Below are 18105 nucleotides of genomic sequence, written 5' to 3'. Positions count from 1 at the left end.
GTGATAAAATGTCATAATTATGAGCTAAAATGTCAAAATGATGAGCTAAAATGTCAAAATGATGTGATAAAATGGTGCCCAAAGCTGTTGCCTGGAGGCCGTCGGTCCTTACGGTTGGTGTCGTACTGGTAGATCTCCTTGTAGGGGCTGATCTGGACGGTGGATCCCAGCGGGACGGCAGGCACGCGCCCCTCCAGCTCGGTGGTCACCCCCAGGTGGTCGTGTTCGTCGATTCCCGTGAACTGCTGCTTGATGCTCAGACGCTCGTTACCGGGCTGGAAGATCACCTCGGCCTGCCGCGAGAACACGCCGCCTGCGTGGACGCGTGGGGGGGGAGAACACGTGAGGGTCCGAACTGTATTTCTGTAAGTTGAGCTTAAAGCAGTTTGTTACCAAGTCAAACATCCAAATGTCAGTTTAAAGCGCTCATATCATGCTCATTTTCAGGTTCATAATTCTATTTTAGAGGTTATATCAGAATAGGTTTATGTGGTTTAATTTTCAAAAAACACCATATTTTTGTTGTGCTGCATATTTCTGCAGCTCCTCTTTTCACCCTGTGTGTTGAGCTCTCTGTTTTAGCTACAGAGTGAGACCTCTGACTTCTGTTCCATCTTTGTTGGGAGTCGCACATGCTCAGTAGCTAGGTAAGGACTACTAGCCAGTCAGAAGCAGAGTATGAGAGGGCGCCCTGACAGTACCTAGGTAAGGACTACTAGCCAGTCAGAAGCAGAGTATGAGGGCCGAGCCTGACAGTAGCTAGGTAAGGACTACTAGCCAGTCAGAAGCAGAGTATAAGGGCGAGTCCTGACAGTACCTAGGTAAGGACTACTAGCCAGTCAGAAGCAGAGTATGAGGGCGAGGCCTGACAGTACCTAGGTAAGGACTACTAGCCAGTCAGAAGCAGAGTATGAAGGGCGTGTCCTGACAGTACCTAGGTAAGGACTACTAGCCAGTCAGAAGCAGAGAATGAGGGAGAGTCCTGACAGTACCTAGGTAAGGACTACTAGCCAGTCAGAAGCAGAGTATGAGGGGGCGTAGTCCTGACAGTACCTAGGTAAGGACTACTAGCCAGTCAGAAGCAGAGTATGAGGGCGAGTCCTGACAGTACCTAGGTAAGGACTACTAGCCAGTCAGAAGCAGAGTATGAGGGCGGAGTCCTGACAGTACCTAGGTAAGGACTACTAGCCAGTCAGAAGCAGAGTATGAGGGGCGTGCCTGACAGTACCTAGGTAAGGACTACTAGCCAGTCAGAAGCAGAGTATGAGGGTGCCCTGACAGTACCTAGGTAAGGACTACTAGCCAGTCAGAAGCAGAGTATGAGGGCGTGCCCTGACAGTACCTAGGTAAGGACTACTAGCCAGTCAGAAGCAGAGTATGAGGGCGTGCCCTGACAGTACCTAGGTAAGGACTACTAGCCAGTCAGAAGCAGAGTATGAGGGCGTGCCATGCTAGCAGCTAGGCGAGCATTATAACGTGTGTTACAAAGTGACGCACGTTTGTCTCTGAAGTACCAGAGCCACTCTGGATCTACCATAACAAATCACTAACGTTTGGTCGTGATGTCAGCGTAAATACGTAGGAGGGGGCGGAGCCAGGCTAGGTTTCCCCTCCGGTGGTCCAATAGAGTATGACTATGTCTCTATTGCGATCCACGGTTACCAAACTTTATAAACCAAGACATATTCATTCATTATCCAAATTATGATTATTTTTGGTCAATATTTAACACGATTACTCATTGATTTTTGAAAAGCTGTTGCATAAATTGAACATAAAAAAAAAACAGTGAAACACATAAATCAACGGTGAAAACACTTTGAACTGTGAATTTTCAACAAAAATTGATTCTCTGTGATCGCTAGGAGCCGAAATCGCGATCGGAATTGGATTACCTGGACCGTCCTACAACTGAACACAACAGCACGTTGGAATGCCGGGATAACCGAGAAGGCTTGATAGAGTGACTAAAAGGGCTGGAAAAATGGTAGGAGAGTTAAATACAGTGGATCAAGTATATGAAGACCGTCTGGCAAAAATGACACAGAAAATACTGAGGGAACCGGGTCACCCTCTTCATGGTAATCTGCCTGGTAGGGTTATGGAACGTAGTGGTAGGCTAAGGCCTCCCGTGACACGAACTAAGCGGTATGCTCTCTCTTTTATACCTCAGGCTATCAGACAGCACAACAAGCACTTTAAACGTACATTTTTATAAATTTTGTATTGTATTGTATTGTATTATATTGTATTGTATTTATTGTATTGTATTAGGCGGGTGTGAGCACTGTAATTTCCATTTTTATGGATGAAATAAACTTGACTTTGACTTTGACGTGGGCTCACCGATGAGACTGAAGCCGTTGTGGTAGCCGGGCTGCTCCAGGGCGAAGGCCCAGCCGATGACTCCCCCGAGGGAGGACAGCGGCTGCAGGGAGGGTCCCAGGCTGTCGGGGATGTTGCTGATGGCCACGTAGGCCCGTCCGTCATTGGCTACCACGTACGAGTGCAAGTCGTTGTTACTGATCTCCACGGGCGAAGGCGAGTTCCCCACAAACACTCGACCGTTCACCTTTCCGTTCATTCTCTGCGGTTTTCCTGGAAAAAAACGACAACGATTTGATTCAGTAGAGCAGAAGGTTCAGTAGTTCCAGGTTAGAGTTATTAGGGTTGGCATAGTGTCGCTTTGGCAGACCTTCCTCCACAGCGCTGCGGAGGAAGGGCTGGCTAGTCCACACAGCATTCCTGGATGGGAGAAAAACGTGCTCTGGTTTATTGGCGTTTGTTTAAAGTTCCCATATTCTGCTCATTTTCAGGTTAATAAATTGTATTTTAGAGGTTGTACCAGGATAGATTTACATCTTTTTGTTGTACTGCACATTGCTGCAGCTCCTCTTTTCACCCTGTGTTCAGGTCTCTCTTTTAGCTACAGAGTGAGACCTCTCTTCTTCTTCTGTACTATCTTTGATTGCACTCGCACATGCTCAGTAGCTCAGATCGTAGCTCATGTCAGCTAGCTCCATAGACAGTAAAAGAAAGGCTGTTTCTCCAACTTCAGTCAGTTCCAAGGCAGGATCAGCTGGGAGACTTCTTCTAAACCAGGGAGCACATGGAAGTAGTTCTTTTGGTAGATTATGGTGACCTTGTGTGTGTTGTAGCAGTGCTTTGCTATTGAGAACGAGGTAGCATGCTATCGTTAGCATTAGCTTTAGCTTTTGCAGATTTTGACCAGCTCACCAGGAGACTGAAGGCAGGACACATTCAGAAACCGTATCTCACTCAAAACAGCATGGATGGATTTTTTTCAAAGTGTGTATGTGTGTGGAAGCACCAGAGACACAAAAGAACACCCCAAATCACCAGAAAAAGTGTTTTTTTTTCATAATATGGGCACTTTAAACCAATCACAATCGCCTTGGGCGGCACCACATGCTTGCTCTTGGGGGAGAATGGTCTCTGTACATTTTAGAGCGTGGTCTAGATCTGTGAAGTATCCTCAGATAACTTCTGCTTCTTAAAACATAAACAGTTGAAGTAAAAGCGAAAATGCTTCTCACCTTCGGCGACACAGTCCTTCCCGTTACCGTAGAATCCAGGCCTACAATGGCAGCAGTACCCGTTGCTGTAATCCCGGCAGTCAGCGAAAGCTGAGCACTTGTGCCTGTTCAGGACGCACGTCTCAGAATTGTACGCGAATACTGTGAAAAAACAACCAAAGAACGAACCCATTTGGGTTCAATTGAAACAAAAAAACGTAAAAGATCCCATGGAATGAAAATTTCACTTTATGAGGATTTCTAACATTAATATGAGTTCCCCCAGCCTGCCTATGGTCCCCCAGTGGCTAGAAATGGTGATAGGTGTAAACAGAGCCCTGGGTATCCTGCTCTGCCTTTGAGAAAATGAAAGCTCAGATGGACCAATCAGGAATCTTCTCCTTATGAGGTCATAAGGGGCAATGTTACCTCCCCTTTCTCTGCTTTGCAGATACAGTATTAGGGGACCACTAAGGTCTATATAAAAGAGACTTCAGATACAGTATTAGGGGACCACTAAGGTCTATATAAAAGAGACTTCAGATACAGTATTAGGGGACCACTAAGGTCTATATAAAAGAGACTTCAGATACAGTATTAGGGGACCACTAAAGGCTATATAAAAGAGACTTCAGATACAGTATTAGGGGACCACTAAGGTCTATATAAAAGAGACTTCAGATACAGTATTAGGGGACCACTAAGGCCTATATAAAAGAGACTTCAGATACAGTATTAGGGGACCACTAAGGTCTATATAAAAGAGACTTCAGATACAGTATTAGGGGACCACTAAGGCCTATATAAAAGAGACTTCAGATACAGTATTAGGGGACCACTAAGGTCTATATAAAAGAGACTTCAGATACAGTATTAGAGGACCACTAAGGTCTATATAAAAGAGACTTCAGATACAGTATTAGGGGACCACTAAGGTCTATATAAAAGAGACTTCAGATACAGTATTAGGGGACCACTAAGGTCTATATAAAAGAGACTTCAGATACAGTATTAGGGGACCACTAAGGTCTATATAAAAGAGACTTCAGAAACAGTATTAGGGGACCACTAAGGTCTATATAAAAGAGACTTCAGATACAGTATTAGGGGACCACTAAGGCCTATATAAAAGAGACTTCAGATACAGTATTAGGGGACCACTAAGGTCTATATAAAAGAGACTTCAGAAACAGTATTAGGGGACCACTAAGGCCTATATAAAAGAGACTTCAGATACAGTATTAGGGGACCACTAAGGCCTATATAAAAGAGACTTCAGATACAGTATTAGGGGACCACTAAGGCCTATATAAAAGAGACTTCAGATACAGTATTAGGGGACCACTAAGGTCTATATAAAAGAGACTTCAGATACAGTATTAGGGGACCACTAAGGTCTATATAAAAGAGACTTCAGATACAGTATTAGGGGACCACTAAGGTCTATATAAAAGAGACTTCAGATACAGTATTAGGGGACCACTAAGACCTATATAAAAGAGACTTCAGATACAGTATTAGGGGACCACTAAGGCCTATATAAAAGAGACTTCAGATACAGTATTAGAGGACCACTAAGGTCTATATAAAAGAGACTTCAGATACAGTATTAGGGGACCACTAAGGTCTATATAAAAGAGACTTCAGATACAGTATTAGGGGACCACTAAGGTCTATATAAAAGAGACTTCAGATACAGTATTAGGGGACCACTAAGGTCTATATAAAAGAGACTTCAGATACAGTATTAGGGGACCACTAAGGTCTATATAAAGAGACTTCAGATACAGTATTAGGGGACCACTAAGGTCTATATAAAAGAGACTTCAGATACAGTATTAGGGGACCACTAAGGTCTATATAAAGAGACTTCAGATACAGTATTAGGGGACCACTAAGGTCTATATAAAAGAGACTTCAGATACAGTATTAGGGGACCACTAAGGTCTATATAAAAGAGACTTCAGATACAGTATTAGGGGACCACTAAGGCCTATATAAAAGAGACTTCAGATACAGTATTAGGGGACCACTAAGGCCTATATAAAAGAGCACCATGTCATGGGACCTTTAAGAAAAACAGACAAAGCCAGAAATCTTGGTGTAGTCATGGACCTTAGAGCTGAATTTTAAAAGCTACATTAAGACAATTGACAAGAAGAAAAAAAAAACGCTTGTTTACATCCAAAAGTTTTGATCTTTTTTTTACCGTTCACGTCCAGATTTTCATCTTCATCTATGACGACGATCTGGGGCTGCTGGGAGCGGGAACGTGGAGGCACTGGTTGGACTGGTTCAGGGTATCTTGGCTGGACTGGAGAGTATCTCGGCTCAACGTTTTCAGGGATGGTGTATCTCGGTTGCAAAGGCTCAGAGACGGGGTACTCGCTCTCGGTTCGCTCAGAGACTGGGTACCCGCTCTCGGTTCGCTCAGAGACTGGGTACTCGCTCTCGGTTCGCTCAGAGACGGGGTACCCGCTCTCGGTTCGCTCAGAGACGGGGTACCCGCTCTCGGTTCGCTCAGGGTACCTCGGCTCAGACGTAGGGTCTCTCGGCTCAGTGGTTTCGGGGACGGTTGGCTGCAAAGGCTCAAAGCGGGTGGAACCAGTCTCAGATCGGTCAGGGTGTCTCGGCTCGGATGGCTCCGGGGACCTTGGATCGGCCCTCTCGGGTTGGGTGTACGTTGGCGTCTCCGTTTCGGGGTACTCTGCGTAATCCGGTTCCTCGGTTTCTGGTTCGGCGTACTCTGCCGTGACGGGTCGGTACTCCTTGGGAGTCTCGTCTGTCGGGGACTCTTGGTTTTCTTCCGGTGCCACCTGAGGTTTGTCGGATCGGCTCGGCGACACGGTGACGGGCGGCTCGGTGACGGGCGGCTCGGTGACGGGCGGCTCGGTGGCGTCTTCCTCAGGAAGGGTGGCGACCATCCCAGGTGTAATGGCGACGAAGAACGGCGAGGAGCCGATCTCGTACACCCAAACTCCATTCTGTCCTGAGTTCGTCTTTCTGGTTGGATAAAGGAAGGAAGATAACTCAATTAAAAAGACAAGACAAGAAATGTTGTAGTGTTTTCTGAAATGATTCCACGTTTTGACCTTCAGGGCCACCGTATCAAATCAGTTTTGCAATTTTAGCAGTGGGGGCACGAACACCATCCCCGCCAACATGAAACGGTCCTGACACTCTGCTGCAACACAAACTAATATATGTATTCACCTCTATTCACACACACAATGAGGCATATTCTCAGTTGTGACTGAACTGTATTTTTTCTGTTACTATATAGGCCAACTTTGATCTTGACATATAGGCTAAGCATTCTGTAGCAAATACCAATAAACCCACTATTAATATTAATTGCATTATCTTAATACCAATAAACCCACTATTAATATTAATTGCATTATCTTAATACCAATAAACCCACTATTAATATTAATTACATTATCTTAATACCAATAAACCCACTATTAATTACATTATCTTAATGCAGTGTCACTACTTCAGCATGGAAATAATGCACTTCAAATACAAACGTGAGCAATCGCCATTATATCGAATCAACAACCACGTGCAATTTAGAACGAAAATCACCAGTTAACTTAATTTAAATTTACAAGACCTATAGACTGATACAAGACCTATAGACTGATACAAGACCTATAGACTGATACAGGACCTATAGACTGATACAAGACCTATAGACTGATACAGGACCTATAGACTGATACAGGACCTATAGACTGATACAAGACCTATAGACTGATACAAGACTTATAGACTAATACAAGACCTATAGACTGATACAGGACTTATAGACTAATACAGGACCTATAGACTAATACAAGACCTAAAGACTAATACAAGACCTATAGACTAATACAAGACCTATAGACTGATACAGGACCTATAGACTAATACAGGACCTATAGACTGATAAAAGACCTATAGAATAATACAAGACCTAAAGACAAGACCTAAAGACTAATACAAGACCTAAAGACAAATACAAGACCTATAGACTAATACAAGACCTATAGACTAATACAAGACCTATAGACTAATACAGGACCTATAGACTAATACAAGACCTATAGACTAATACAAGACCTATAGACTAATACAGGACCTATAGACTGATAGAGGACCTATAGACTAATACAATACCTATAGACTGATACAGGACCTACAGACTAATACAGGACCTATAGACTAATACAAGACCTATAGACTAATGCAAAACCTATAGACTGATACAGCATCTATAGACTGATACAAGACCTATAGACTAATACAGGATCTATAGACTAATACAGGACCTATAGACTGATACAGCATCTATAGACTGATACAAGACCTATAGACTAATACAGGATCTATAGACTAATACAAGACCTATAGACTGATACAGCATCTATAGACTAATACAAGACCTATAAACTAATACAATACCTATAGACTAATACAGGACCTATAGACTAATACAGGATCTATAGACTAATACAAGACCTATAGACTAATACAGGACCTATAGACTAATACAAGACCTATAGACTGATACAAGACCTAAAGACAAATACAAGACCTATAGACAAATACAAGACCTATAGACTAATACAAGACCTATAGACTGATACCAGCCCTATAGAATAATACAAGACCTAAAGACAAATAAAAGACCTAAAGACAAATAAAAGACCTATAGACTAATACAAGACCCATAGACTAATACAGGACCTAAATACAAATACAAGACCTATAGACTAATACAGGACCTATAGACTAATACAAGACCTAAAGACAAATACAAGACCTATAGACTAATACAAGACCTATAGACTGATACAAGACCTATAGACTGATACAAGACCTATAGACTAATACAAGACCTAAAGACAAATACAAGACCTATAGACTAATACAAGACCTATAGACTGATACAAGACCTAAAGACAAATACAAGACCTATAGACTAATACAAGACCTATAGACTAATACAAGACCTATAGACTAATACAAGACCTAAAGACAAATACAAGACCTATAGACTAATACAAGACCTGTAGACTAATACAAGACCTATAGACTGATACAAGACCTATAGACTAATACAAGACCTAAAGACAAATACAAGACCTATAGACTAATACAAGACCTATAGACTAATACAAGACCTATAGACTAATACAAGACCTATAGACTAATACAGGACCTATAGACTGATACAGGACCTATAGACTAATACAGGACCTATAGACTAATACAGGACCTATAGACTGATACAGGACCTATAGACTAATACAGGACCTATAGACTGATACAGGACCTATAGACTAATACAAGACCTATAGACTAATACAGGACCTATAGACTAATACAGGACCTATAGACTGATACAAGACCTATAGACTAATACAGGACCTATAGACTAATACAGGACCTATAGACTAATACAAGACCTATAGACTGATACAGGACCTATAGACTGATACAGGACCAGGCTTAAAGGAACAGTTCTCAAGGACGTACACACACACCATCTCAACTGGCTAGTTACCCTCGTGTGTCCGCGCTATTCTCCGACATGCACTCTAACAATGCAGCCCTGTTTCTGATACCGGGGGGGGCACCACGGTCAAATCAACATAGAGGAAACACTGGGTTTTGTGTATCTTTGACATTCGAGCAGATTCGTACTCAGTGAGCTCCCTGATGGAAGTCTCTTCGTCGGTGGTGGTGCGGAAGTAGGTCCCCTGTGTTTCGCTCCACCACCAGCCCACCACAAGGCCTTCGTTGAAGCCAGCCTCGAGGAGCTTACTCTCGCCCCCGACTGGCGTGGAGAGGAACTGCAGTCGGTCTCGGGGGTACAGGAGGATGGCGAAGGACGACAGCTCCATGGAGGCCACAACCAGCTGGAAAGTGTTTCTCTGAAAGTACAAAACAATACGTTGATGCCATACCTGCAAACTCAGAAGGGCTGAAAAAGGTGACACATCTCTAGCACTCTAGTGTTGTTTTTCAGACATTTTTTTTTCAGCATTTTAACCGTGTTTACTCCAGCTGCTAGCTAACGGTAGGCTAACGTTACCTGCTGTCGAGTGTAGTGTTAACTGGCTATCGGTAGGCTAATGTTACCTGCTGTCGAGTGTAGTGTTAACTGGCTAACGGTAGGCTAACGTTACCTGCTGTCGAGTGTAGGGTTAACTAGCTAACGGTAGGCTAACGTTACCTGCTGTCGAGTGTAGGGTTAACTGGCTAACGGTAGGCTAACGTTACCTGCTGTCGAGTGTAGTGTTAACTAGCTATCGGTAGGCTAACGTTACCTGCTGTCGAGTGTAGTGTTAACTAGCTATCGGTAGGCTAACGTTACCTGCTGTCGAGTGTAGTGTTAACTAGCTAACGGTAGGCTAACCTTACCTGCTGTCGAGTGTAGTGTTAATTGGCTAACGGTAGGCTAACGTTACCTGCTGTCGAGTGTAGTGTTAACTGGCTAACGGTAGGCTAACGTTACCTGCTGTCGAGTGTAGGGTTAACTGGCTAACGGTAGGCTAACGTTACCTGCTGTCGAGTGTAGTGTTAACTGGCTATCGGTAGGCTAACGTTACCTGCTGTCGAGTGTAGTGTTAACTGGCTATCGGTAGGCTAACGTTACCTGCTGTCGAGTGTAGTGTTAACTGGCTAACGGTAGGCTAACGTTACCTGCTGTCGAGTGTAGTGTTAACTGGCTAACGGTAGGCTAACGTTACCTGCTGTCGAGTGTAGTGTTAACTGGCTAACGGTAGGCTAACGTTACCTGCTGTCGAGTGTAGTGTTAACTGGCTAACGGTAGGCTAACGTTACCTGCTGTCGAGTGTAGTGTTAACTAGCTATCGGTAGGCTAACGTTACCTGCTGCCGTAGTGTGAAAGTAGCTAGCTAACGGTAGGCTAACCTTACCTGCTGTCGATGTGTTAATTGGCTGGCGTGGCTAACGTTACCTGCTGTCGGTAGTGTTATCTGGCTAACGGTAGGCTAACGTTACCTGCTGTCGAGTGTAGGGTTAACTGGCTAACGGTAGGCTAACGTTACCTGCTGTCGAGTGTAGTGTTAACTGGCTAACGGTAGGCTAACGTTACCTGCTGTCGAGTGTAGTGTTAACTGGCTATCGGTAGGCTAACGTTACCTGCTGTCGAGTGTAGTGTTAACTGGCTAACGGTAGGCTAACGTTACCTGCTGTCGAGTGTAGTGTTAACTGGCTAACGGTAGGCTAACGTTACCTGCTGTCGAGTGTAGTGTTAACTGGCTAACGGTAGGCTAACGTTACCTGCTGTCGAGTGTAGTGTTAACTAGCTAACGGTAGAACGTTACCTGCTGTCGAGTGTAGGGTTAACTGGCTAACGGTAGGCCCGCGTTACCTGCTGTCGAGTGTAGTGTTAACTGGCTATCGGTAGGCTAACGTTACCTGCTGCCGAGTGTAGTTGTTAACTGGCTAGCGGGTAACGTTACCTGCTGTCGAAGTGCGTGTTAACTGGCTAACGGTAGGCGAGCGTTACCTGCTGTCGAGTGTAGTGTTAACTGGCTAACGGTAGGCTAACGTTACCTGCTGTCGATTGTAGGGTTAACGCTAGCAACGGTAGGCTAACGTTACCTGCTGTCGAAGTGTAGTGTTAACTAGCTAACGGTAGACTAACGTTACCTGCTGTCGAGTGTAGTGTTAACTGGCTATCGGTAGGCTAACGCGTTACCTGCTGTCGAGTGTAGTGTTAACTAGCTAACGGTAGGCTAACGTTACCTGCTGTCGAGTGTAGTGCTAACTAGCTATCGGTAGGCTAACGTTACCTGCTGTCGAGTATAGTGTTAACTAGCTAACGGTAGGCTAACGTTACATGCTGTCGAGTGTAGTGTTAACTAGCTAACGGTAGGCTAACGTTACCTGCTGTCGAGTGTAGTGTTAACTAGCTAACGGTAGGCTAACGTTACCTGCTTTCGAGTGTAGTGTTAACTAGCTAACATTTTCTCGCAAAAAAGCGACTAATTTGCAGGTATGTGTTGCAAGGGCTGTGCTATTAATCAAATTATATTATATTAATTATAATTACAGTCTCCCTTTGCCAGACCTTCCTCCACAGCGCTGCGGAGTAAGGTCTGGCTAGTCCACACAGCATTCCTGGATGGGAAAAAAAAACATGCTCTGGTTTATTGGCATTTCTTTAAACCAATCACAATCAAAAACGTTAAAGGTAATTTTTTTGTATGACTTGACTTGTGGCTTGCTAGACTTATAGCAGGGACTCGACTTGCTTCATTCTCACCACAGTGACTTGGGACTGGCTTGTGACTTGCACATGTGTGACTTACTCCCACCTCGGGTGCGTAGTTCAGATACAGTATTAGGGGACCCCTAAGGTCTATATAAAAGAGACTTTAGATACAGTATTAGGGGACCACTAAGGTCTATATAAAAGAGACTTCAGATACAGTATTAGGGGACCACTAAGGTCTATATCAAAGAGACTTCAGATACAGTATTAGGGGACCACTAAGGCCTATATAAAAGAGACTTCAGATACAGTATTAGGGGACCACTAAGGTCTATATAAAAGAGACTTCAGATACAGTATTAGGGGACCACTAAGGTCTATATAAAAGAGACTTCAGATACAGTATTAGGGGACCACTAAGGCCTATATAAAGAGACCTCAGATACAGTATTAGGGGACCACTAAGGTCTATATCAAAGAGACTTCAGATACAGTATTAGGGGACCACTAAGGCCTATATAAAAGAGACTTCAGATACAGTATTAGGGGACCACTAAGGTCTATATAAAAGAGACTTCAGATACAGTATTAGGGGACCACTAAGGTCTATATAAAAGAGACTTCAGATACAGTATTAGGGGACCACTAAGGTCTATATAAAAGAGACTTTAGATACAGTATTAGGGGACCACTAAGGTCTATATAAAAGAGACTTCAGATACAGTATTAGGGGACCACTAAGGTCTATATAAAAGAGACTTCAGATACAGTATTAGGGGACCACTAGGTCTATATAAAAGAGACTTCAGATACAGTATTAGGGGACCACTAAGGTCTATATAAAGAGACTTCAGATACAGTATTAGGGGACCACTAAGGTCTATATTAAAGAGACTTCAGATACAGTATTAGGGGACCACTAAGGTCTATGTAAAAGAGACTTCAGATACAGTATTAGGAGACCACTAAGGTCTATATAAAAGAGACTTCAGATACAGTATTAGGGGACCACTAAGGCCTATATATAAGAGACCTCAGATTCAGTATTAGGGGACCACTAAGGCCTATATAAAAGAGACTTCACATACAGTATTAGGGGACCACTAAGGTCTATATAAAAGAGACTTCAGATACAGTATTAGGGGACCACTAAGGCCTATATATAAGAGACCTCAGATTCAGTATTAGGGGACCACTAAGGCCTATATAAAAGAGACTTCACATACAGTATTAGGGGACCACTAAGGTCTATATAAAAGAGACTTCAGATACAGTATTAGGGGACCACTAAGGCCTATATAAAAGAGACTTCAGATACAGTATTAGGGGACCACTAAGGTCTATATCAAAGAGACTTCAGATACAGTATTAAGGGACCACTAAGGCCTATATAAAAGAGACTTCAGATACAGTATTAGGGGACCACTAAGGTCTATATAAAAGAGACTTCAGATACAGTATTAGGGGACCACTAAGGTCTATATAAAAGAGACTTTAGATACAGTATTAGGGGACCACTAAGGTCTATATATAAAAGAGACTTCAGATACAGTATTAGGGGACCACTAAGGCCTATATAAAAGAGACTTCAGATACAGTATTAGGGGACCACTAAGGTCTATATAAAAGAGACTTCAGATACAGTATTAGGGGACCACTAAGGTCTATATAAAAGAGACTTTAGATACAGTATTAGGGGACCACTAAGGTCTATATAAAAGAGACTTCAGATACAGTATTAGGGGACCACTAAGGTCTATATAAAAGAGACTTTAGATACAGTATTAGGGGACCACTAAGGTCTATATAAAAGAGACTTCAGATACAGTATTAGGGGACCACTAAGGCCTATATAAAAGAGACTTCAGATACAGTATTAGGGGACCACTAAGGTCTATATAAAAGAGACTTTAGATACAGTATTAGGGGACCACTAAGGTCTATATAAAAGAGACTTCAGATACAGTATTAGGGGACCACTAAGGTCTATATAAAAGAGACTTCAGATACAGTATTAGGGGACCACTAGGTCTATATAAAAGAGACTTCAGATACAGTATTAGGGGACCACTAAGGTCTATATTAAAGAGACTTCAGATACAGTATTAGGGGACCACTAAGGTCTATATAAAAGAGACTTCAGATACAGTATTAGGGGACCACTAAGGTCTATGTAAAAGAGACTTCGATACAGTATTAGGAGACCACTAAGGTCTATATAAAAGAGACTTCAGATACAGTATTAGGGGACCACTAAGGTCTATATAAAAGAGACTTCAGATACAGTATTAGGGGACCACTAAGGTCTATATAAAAGAGACTTCAGATACAGTATTATTAGGGGACCACTAAGGTCTATATAAAAGAGACTTCAGATACAGTATTAGGGGACCACTAAGGTCTATATAAAAGAGACTTCAGATACAGTATTAGGGGCCACTAAGGTCTATATAAAAGAGACTTCAGATACAGTATTAGGGGACCACTAAGGTCTATATAAAAGAGACTTCAGATACAGTATTAGGGGACCACTAAGGTCTATATAAAAGAGACTTCAGATACAGTATTAGGGGACCACTAAGGTCTATATAAAAGAGACTTCAGATACAGTATTAGGGGACCACTAAGGTCTATATAAAAGAGACTTCAGATACAGTATTAGGGGACCACTAAGGTCTATATAAAAGAGACTTCAGATACAGTATTAGGGGACCACTAAGGTCAGTGGTGTAGTCTACGTGATACGCAGGTATACGCCGTATACCCACTAGGAAAAGTCAAGTATTTCCGTATACCCACTTACAAAAGCGCGATGATACGTAACAACATCGTGGTGACAGAAAGTTCTCACTTTCATTCATAAATTCACCCCGTCTGTGTTGTGAAGCTCTGACATTTGGACCTTTGGGGCTTCCGTGGCCGTGCCCTGGATCTGACGCGACGTCACTTTTAAAGTTACTAAGCAACAACAAGTTGTTTGGCGGTCATTCTTTGCGTGCTCTTTCCTTTATCGCAACTGGTAGAGTTTGAACCATTGCCATATATATAAGGTTTGAACAACGTTTTAAAGTAACGAGATATGAAACGTAAACAGACCTAAATAACACGACTTCAGTGTTTTCATAAGTCCGTCCTGAAGCTGCTGCCGCGTCGGGTGACACTGCAGCTGCTACAGATCATGATGACCGATCGTTAACGTTACCGTTACAAAAAACAGACTAAAAAGTCTACAGCAACTTTACTGTTGTTACCTGGTAAGTGACAGTAGCTTATATGACATCGCGTGTGTGTGTGTGTGTGTGTGTGTGTGTGTGTGTGTGTGTTTGTGTGTGTGTGTGTGTGTGTGTGTGTGTGTGTGTGTGTGTGTGTGTGTGTGTGTGTGTGTGTCTGTGTGTCTGAGTAAAGCAGCAACCAAAATACAATGTTTATATTTCCTTGTTTGAGATGGTGAGAAGAACTCGTGGCCAGCATTGTGGACTGAAAGTCCGGCTAGGGAGTTTAAAACCAGGCATCCTTGGTTAGAGTGGAGGGACAGAACGTTATTAGGTAAATATCAGCACACATGCAAAGCTGATCTAATCAATGGAGGGTCAGTGACAATGCAAATTAGAGTAAATTCTTAAATCTTAAATGTGCATTACTTTACACAATTGAATTACTATATTATAATGTTAGTTATCAATGGTCAGATAATTAACTAAAATAAAAAGAGTGGAGCTTTTTTTCTCCTTTCGTCTGCTTTTTATGCATTTGTTAGCTATGGTGATGACGACTGTAAACAATTTATTAAATACTTTTGAGTAAATTCAGGCCCTGTTCATCAGATGTTATTACTAATTGATACAAAACTTGTATGATAATGCTAATTATTAGTCAAGGTTTTGTGTGGCAGTGTAGGGGTGTCTATTAAATCCAAACGGGGCTCTGAGTCTGTCAGGAGGTCTGAGATCTACCGTCTCAGCAGAGCAATGCACAGCAGACTATGGTGCAGGTAGATTATTTTCTGAAATATAGTGAATTTATTCTTGTAATAGCCTATTGTATTAACACTTTATTTTTCGCAAAATATCACGACTCCTCCAAACCTCAGAGAACACAGATGAGATATGCTGTATTTTGAATGTGCACAAAGTTTTGAACATGAGCAGAAATCTTGCTCAAACACATCTGAAATATTACAGTCCAGGGGTTTATTAATTCATTAAAATGAATTAATGTATCATTCAGGTGAATAATTTTAATATGCACATTTAAGGAGGTTACTTCTTCAACAAAAGAAGCAAAAGAGGGAAGAGTAAATGATGCTAGGCTACATGTGTGCTGACTCAGATATAATTAGAAACATCGATCCAAAGGAGAATAAAAAGATGAAAGAAATACAGAATGCCTGAGAGCCTTACTGTAATATATTCCATTATGTTTTTATATTTGGATTGTAATCTATGTTTCCCTTTAGATAAAGATATTTCCAGCATAAATGTATTCAGAAAAAGGTTAAAAAAAATAAAAAATAAGTGCATACAAATTCACCAGAATGCAGGAAATTAAGTATTTAATGATCAAAATGTTCAGGGGGTGGACCCCCAGACCCCCCCATCGTAAGTCACCATGCACACAAATCTGGTAACAAAACACTGGCCTCTGGGTTGCCAGACCAGTTATGATTAGACCAAATGTTGGTGCCATCTAACTTCCATGGAAGCTAGAAACTAAAATGAACATACATTGCTACGCTATCGCTGACACAGCGCTGTGGACATCTGGCTACGCTTCGTATTCGGAAACGTCACATTGCGTCGCTCTGGGACAGGCGAGTATGAGGCTGGGAGGGGAAAATCACAGAATACTCACTACAAAAATATAGACTACACCACTGACTAAGGTCTATATAAAAGCATCCAAAGAGCACCATGTCATGGGACCTTTAAATATTTAAGTTAATTTGCACATGTGTGCCAAGCATGTACAGCTCCAGTATCTTTACTTAGGGCGGTTCCTTTTTCTATCCCACCTGTGCATTTGATTATGTCATTGTTTATTTCTTCTTCTCTATCTCACACGCACAAATAAAGAACACAAGTCCACGTCTCTGACGCGTCCCACCTTGGCGTCCAGTCCGTCTCCGCGTCCAGGCGTCCCCCGGGCGGCCACGTTTTCCCAGGTGACGACGAGGACGCCGGCGGGCTGCTCCTCCGCGTCGTCTCTGGGGAACGCTCGCCTCACGAGTTCGGCGGTTCGATTCCGCGCCCCGGGGCCGCCGTCCCACCTGAAGTGGACCTTCCCCCGTCCGTCGCTGTCGTCCAGGTCGCCCAGCAGGGCGGCGATCATTTTGAAACTGGCGGGCATCTTCCCGAGGTACTGCTCCTCTGACGGGGGCTCGACCACGGACACAAATCCATTCGTGTTTATCTGGAACAAAAGACAGAAAGGGTTATTGTTAACCCCTTAACGCCGACTGTCGCTAATTTGCGTCAAACCGCTTCCGTTCCGACTGCAGGCGAGATAGCGCGTGTATTTGCATGTTCTCCCCATGTTTGCGTGGGTTTCTTCCGGGTGCTCCGGTTTCCCCCACCATCAAAAACATGGACTAGGTCCTCCAGGCAGTGCCCTTGATCAAGGCACTGGCTCAGATCTGGAGTTGGTCCCCGGGCGCTGTCATTGGCTGCCCACTGCTCCCTTGAGGGATGGGTTAAATGCAGAGAATGAATTTCGCTACATGTACGTGTATGTGACAAATAAAGTACCTTATTATTATATTATTATTCCCCCCAATGTCTGTTTGTTTACATGCGATACATACCTAGGAACCTTTTGCACGCACTGGTTTCTCGTAGGACCGGTCGGAGTGGGAGATACATGAGGAGACTGAAGGCAGGACACATTCAGAAACCAGATCTCACTCAGAACACCATGGATGGATGTTTTTCAGAGTGTGTATGTGTGTGGAAGCACCAGAGACACAAAAGAACACCCCAAATCCCAGGAAAAGTGTTTGTTTCATAATATGGCCACTTTAAAATGTTCTCAGAAACACGTTTCAGTGAACTATTTTAGTACGATAGGAGATGGTGTACGCATCTACACCGTTATACGTTAACTAACACGGACGCCATGACGCCAGCCGGACGGGGAGACAGAAAACAGCTGTTCTCTGCAGCGGTGTCCCTTCACGCTGCTAAAAACAACACCTCCCCCGCTCGTCTCTCGGATCGTTCTCCAGTCTACTCAAGACTCCCAGGATGCATTTCAGTAACACCTGTCCAATCACACAGCTTCAGACTGTGCTGAAGCTGTGTGATCGATGCTGCGTCTCAGCCCCGTAAGTCACGACTT

The 18105-nt window shown here is 43.1% G+C and overlaps 1 protein-coding gene and 1 pseudogene across 1 annotated transcript in view; one reads left to right on the top strand and one right to left on the bottom strand.

Moving 5' to 3' along the window:
• LOC120560403 overlaps positions 1-17850 on the bottom strand; it is a 69728-nt pseudogene extending 51878 nt beyond the window's left edge.
• Positions 17851-17883: 33 nt separating this feature from the next.
• LOC120560351 (shematrin-like protein 3) overlaps positions 17884-18105 on the top strand; it is a 10352-nt gene continuing 10130 nt past the window's right edge. Inside the window, exon 1 of the mRNA XM_039802745.1 lies at positions 17884-18021. Within this exon, the coding sequence (XP_039658679.1) occupies positions 17884-18021 (138 nt within the window). The remainder of the gene's footprint in view (positions 18022-18105) is intronic.

Source organism: Perca fluviatilis, chromosome 1, assembly GCF_010015445.1.
Source record: "Perca fluviatilis chromosome 1, GENO_Pfluv_1.0, whole genome shotgun sequence".
Classification (NCBI taxonomy): Eukaryota; Metazoa; Chordata; class Actinopteri; order Perciformes; family Percidae; genus Perca; species Perca fluviatilis.
Note: the sequence above shows the minus strand (reverse complement) of the source record. Positions and strands in the feature narration are given on the sequence as shown.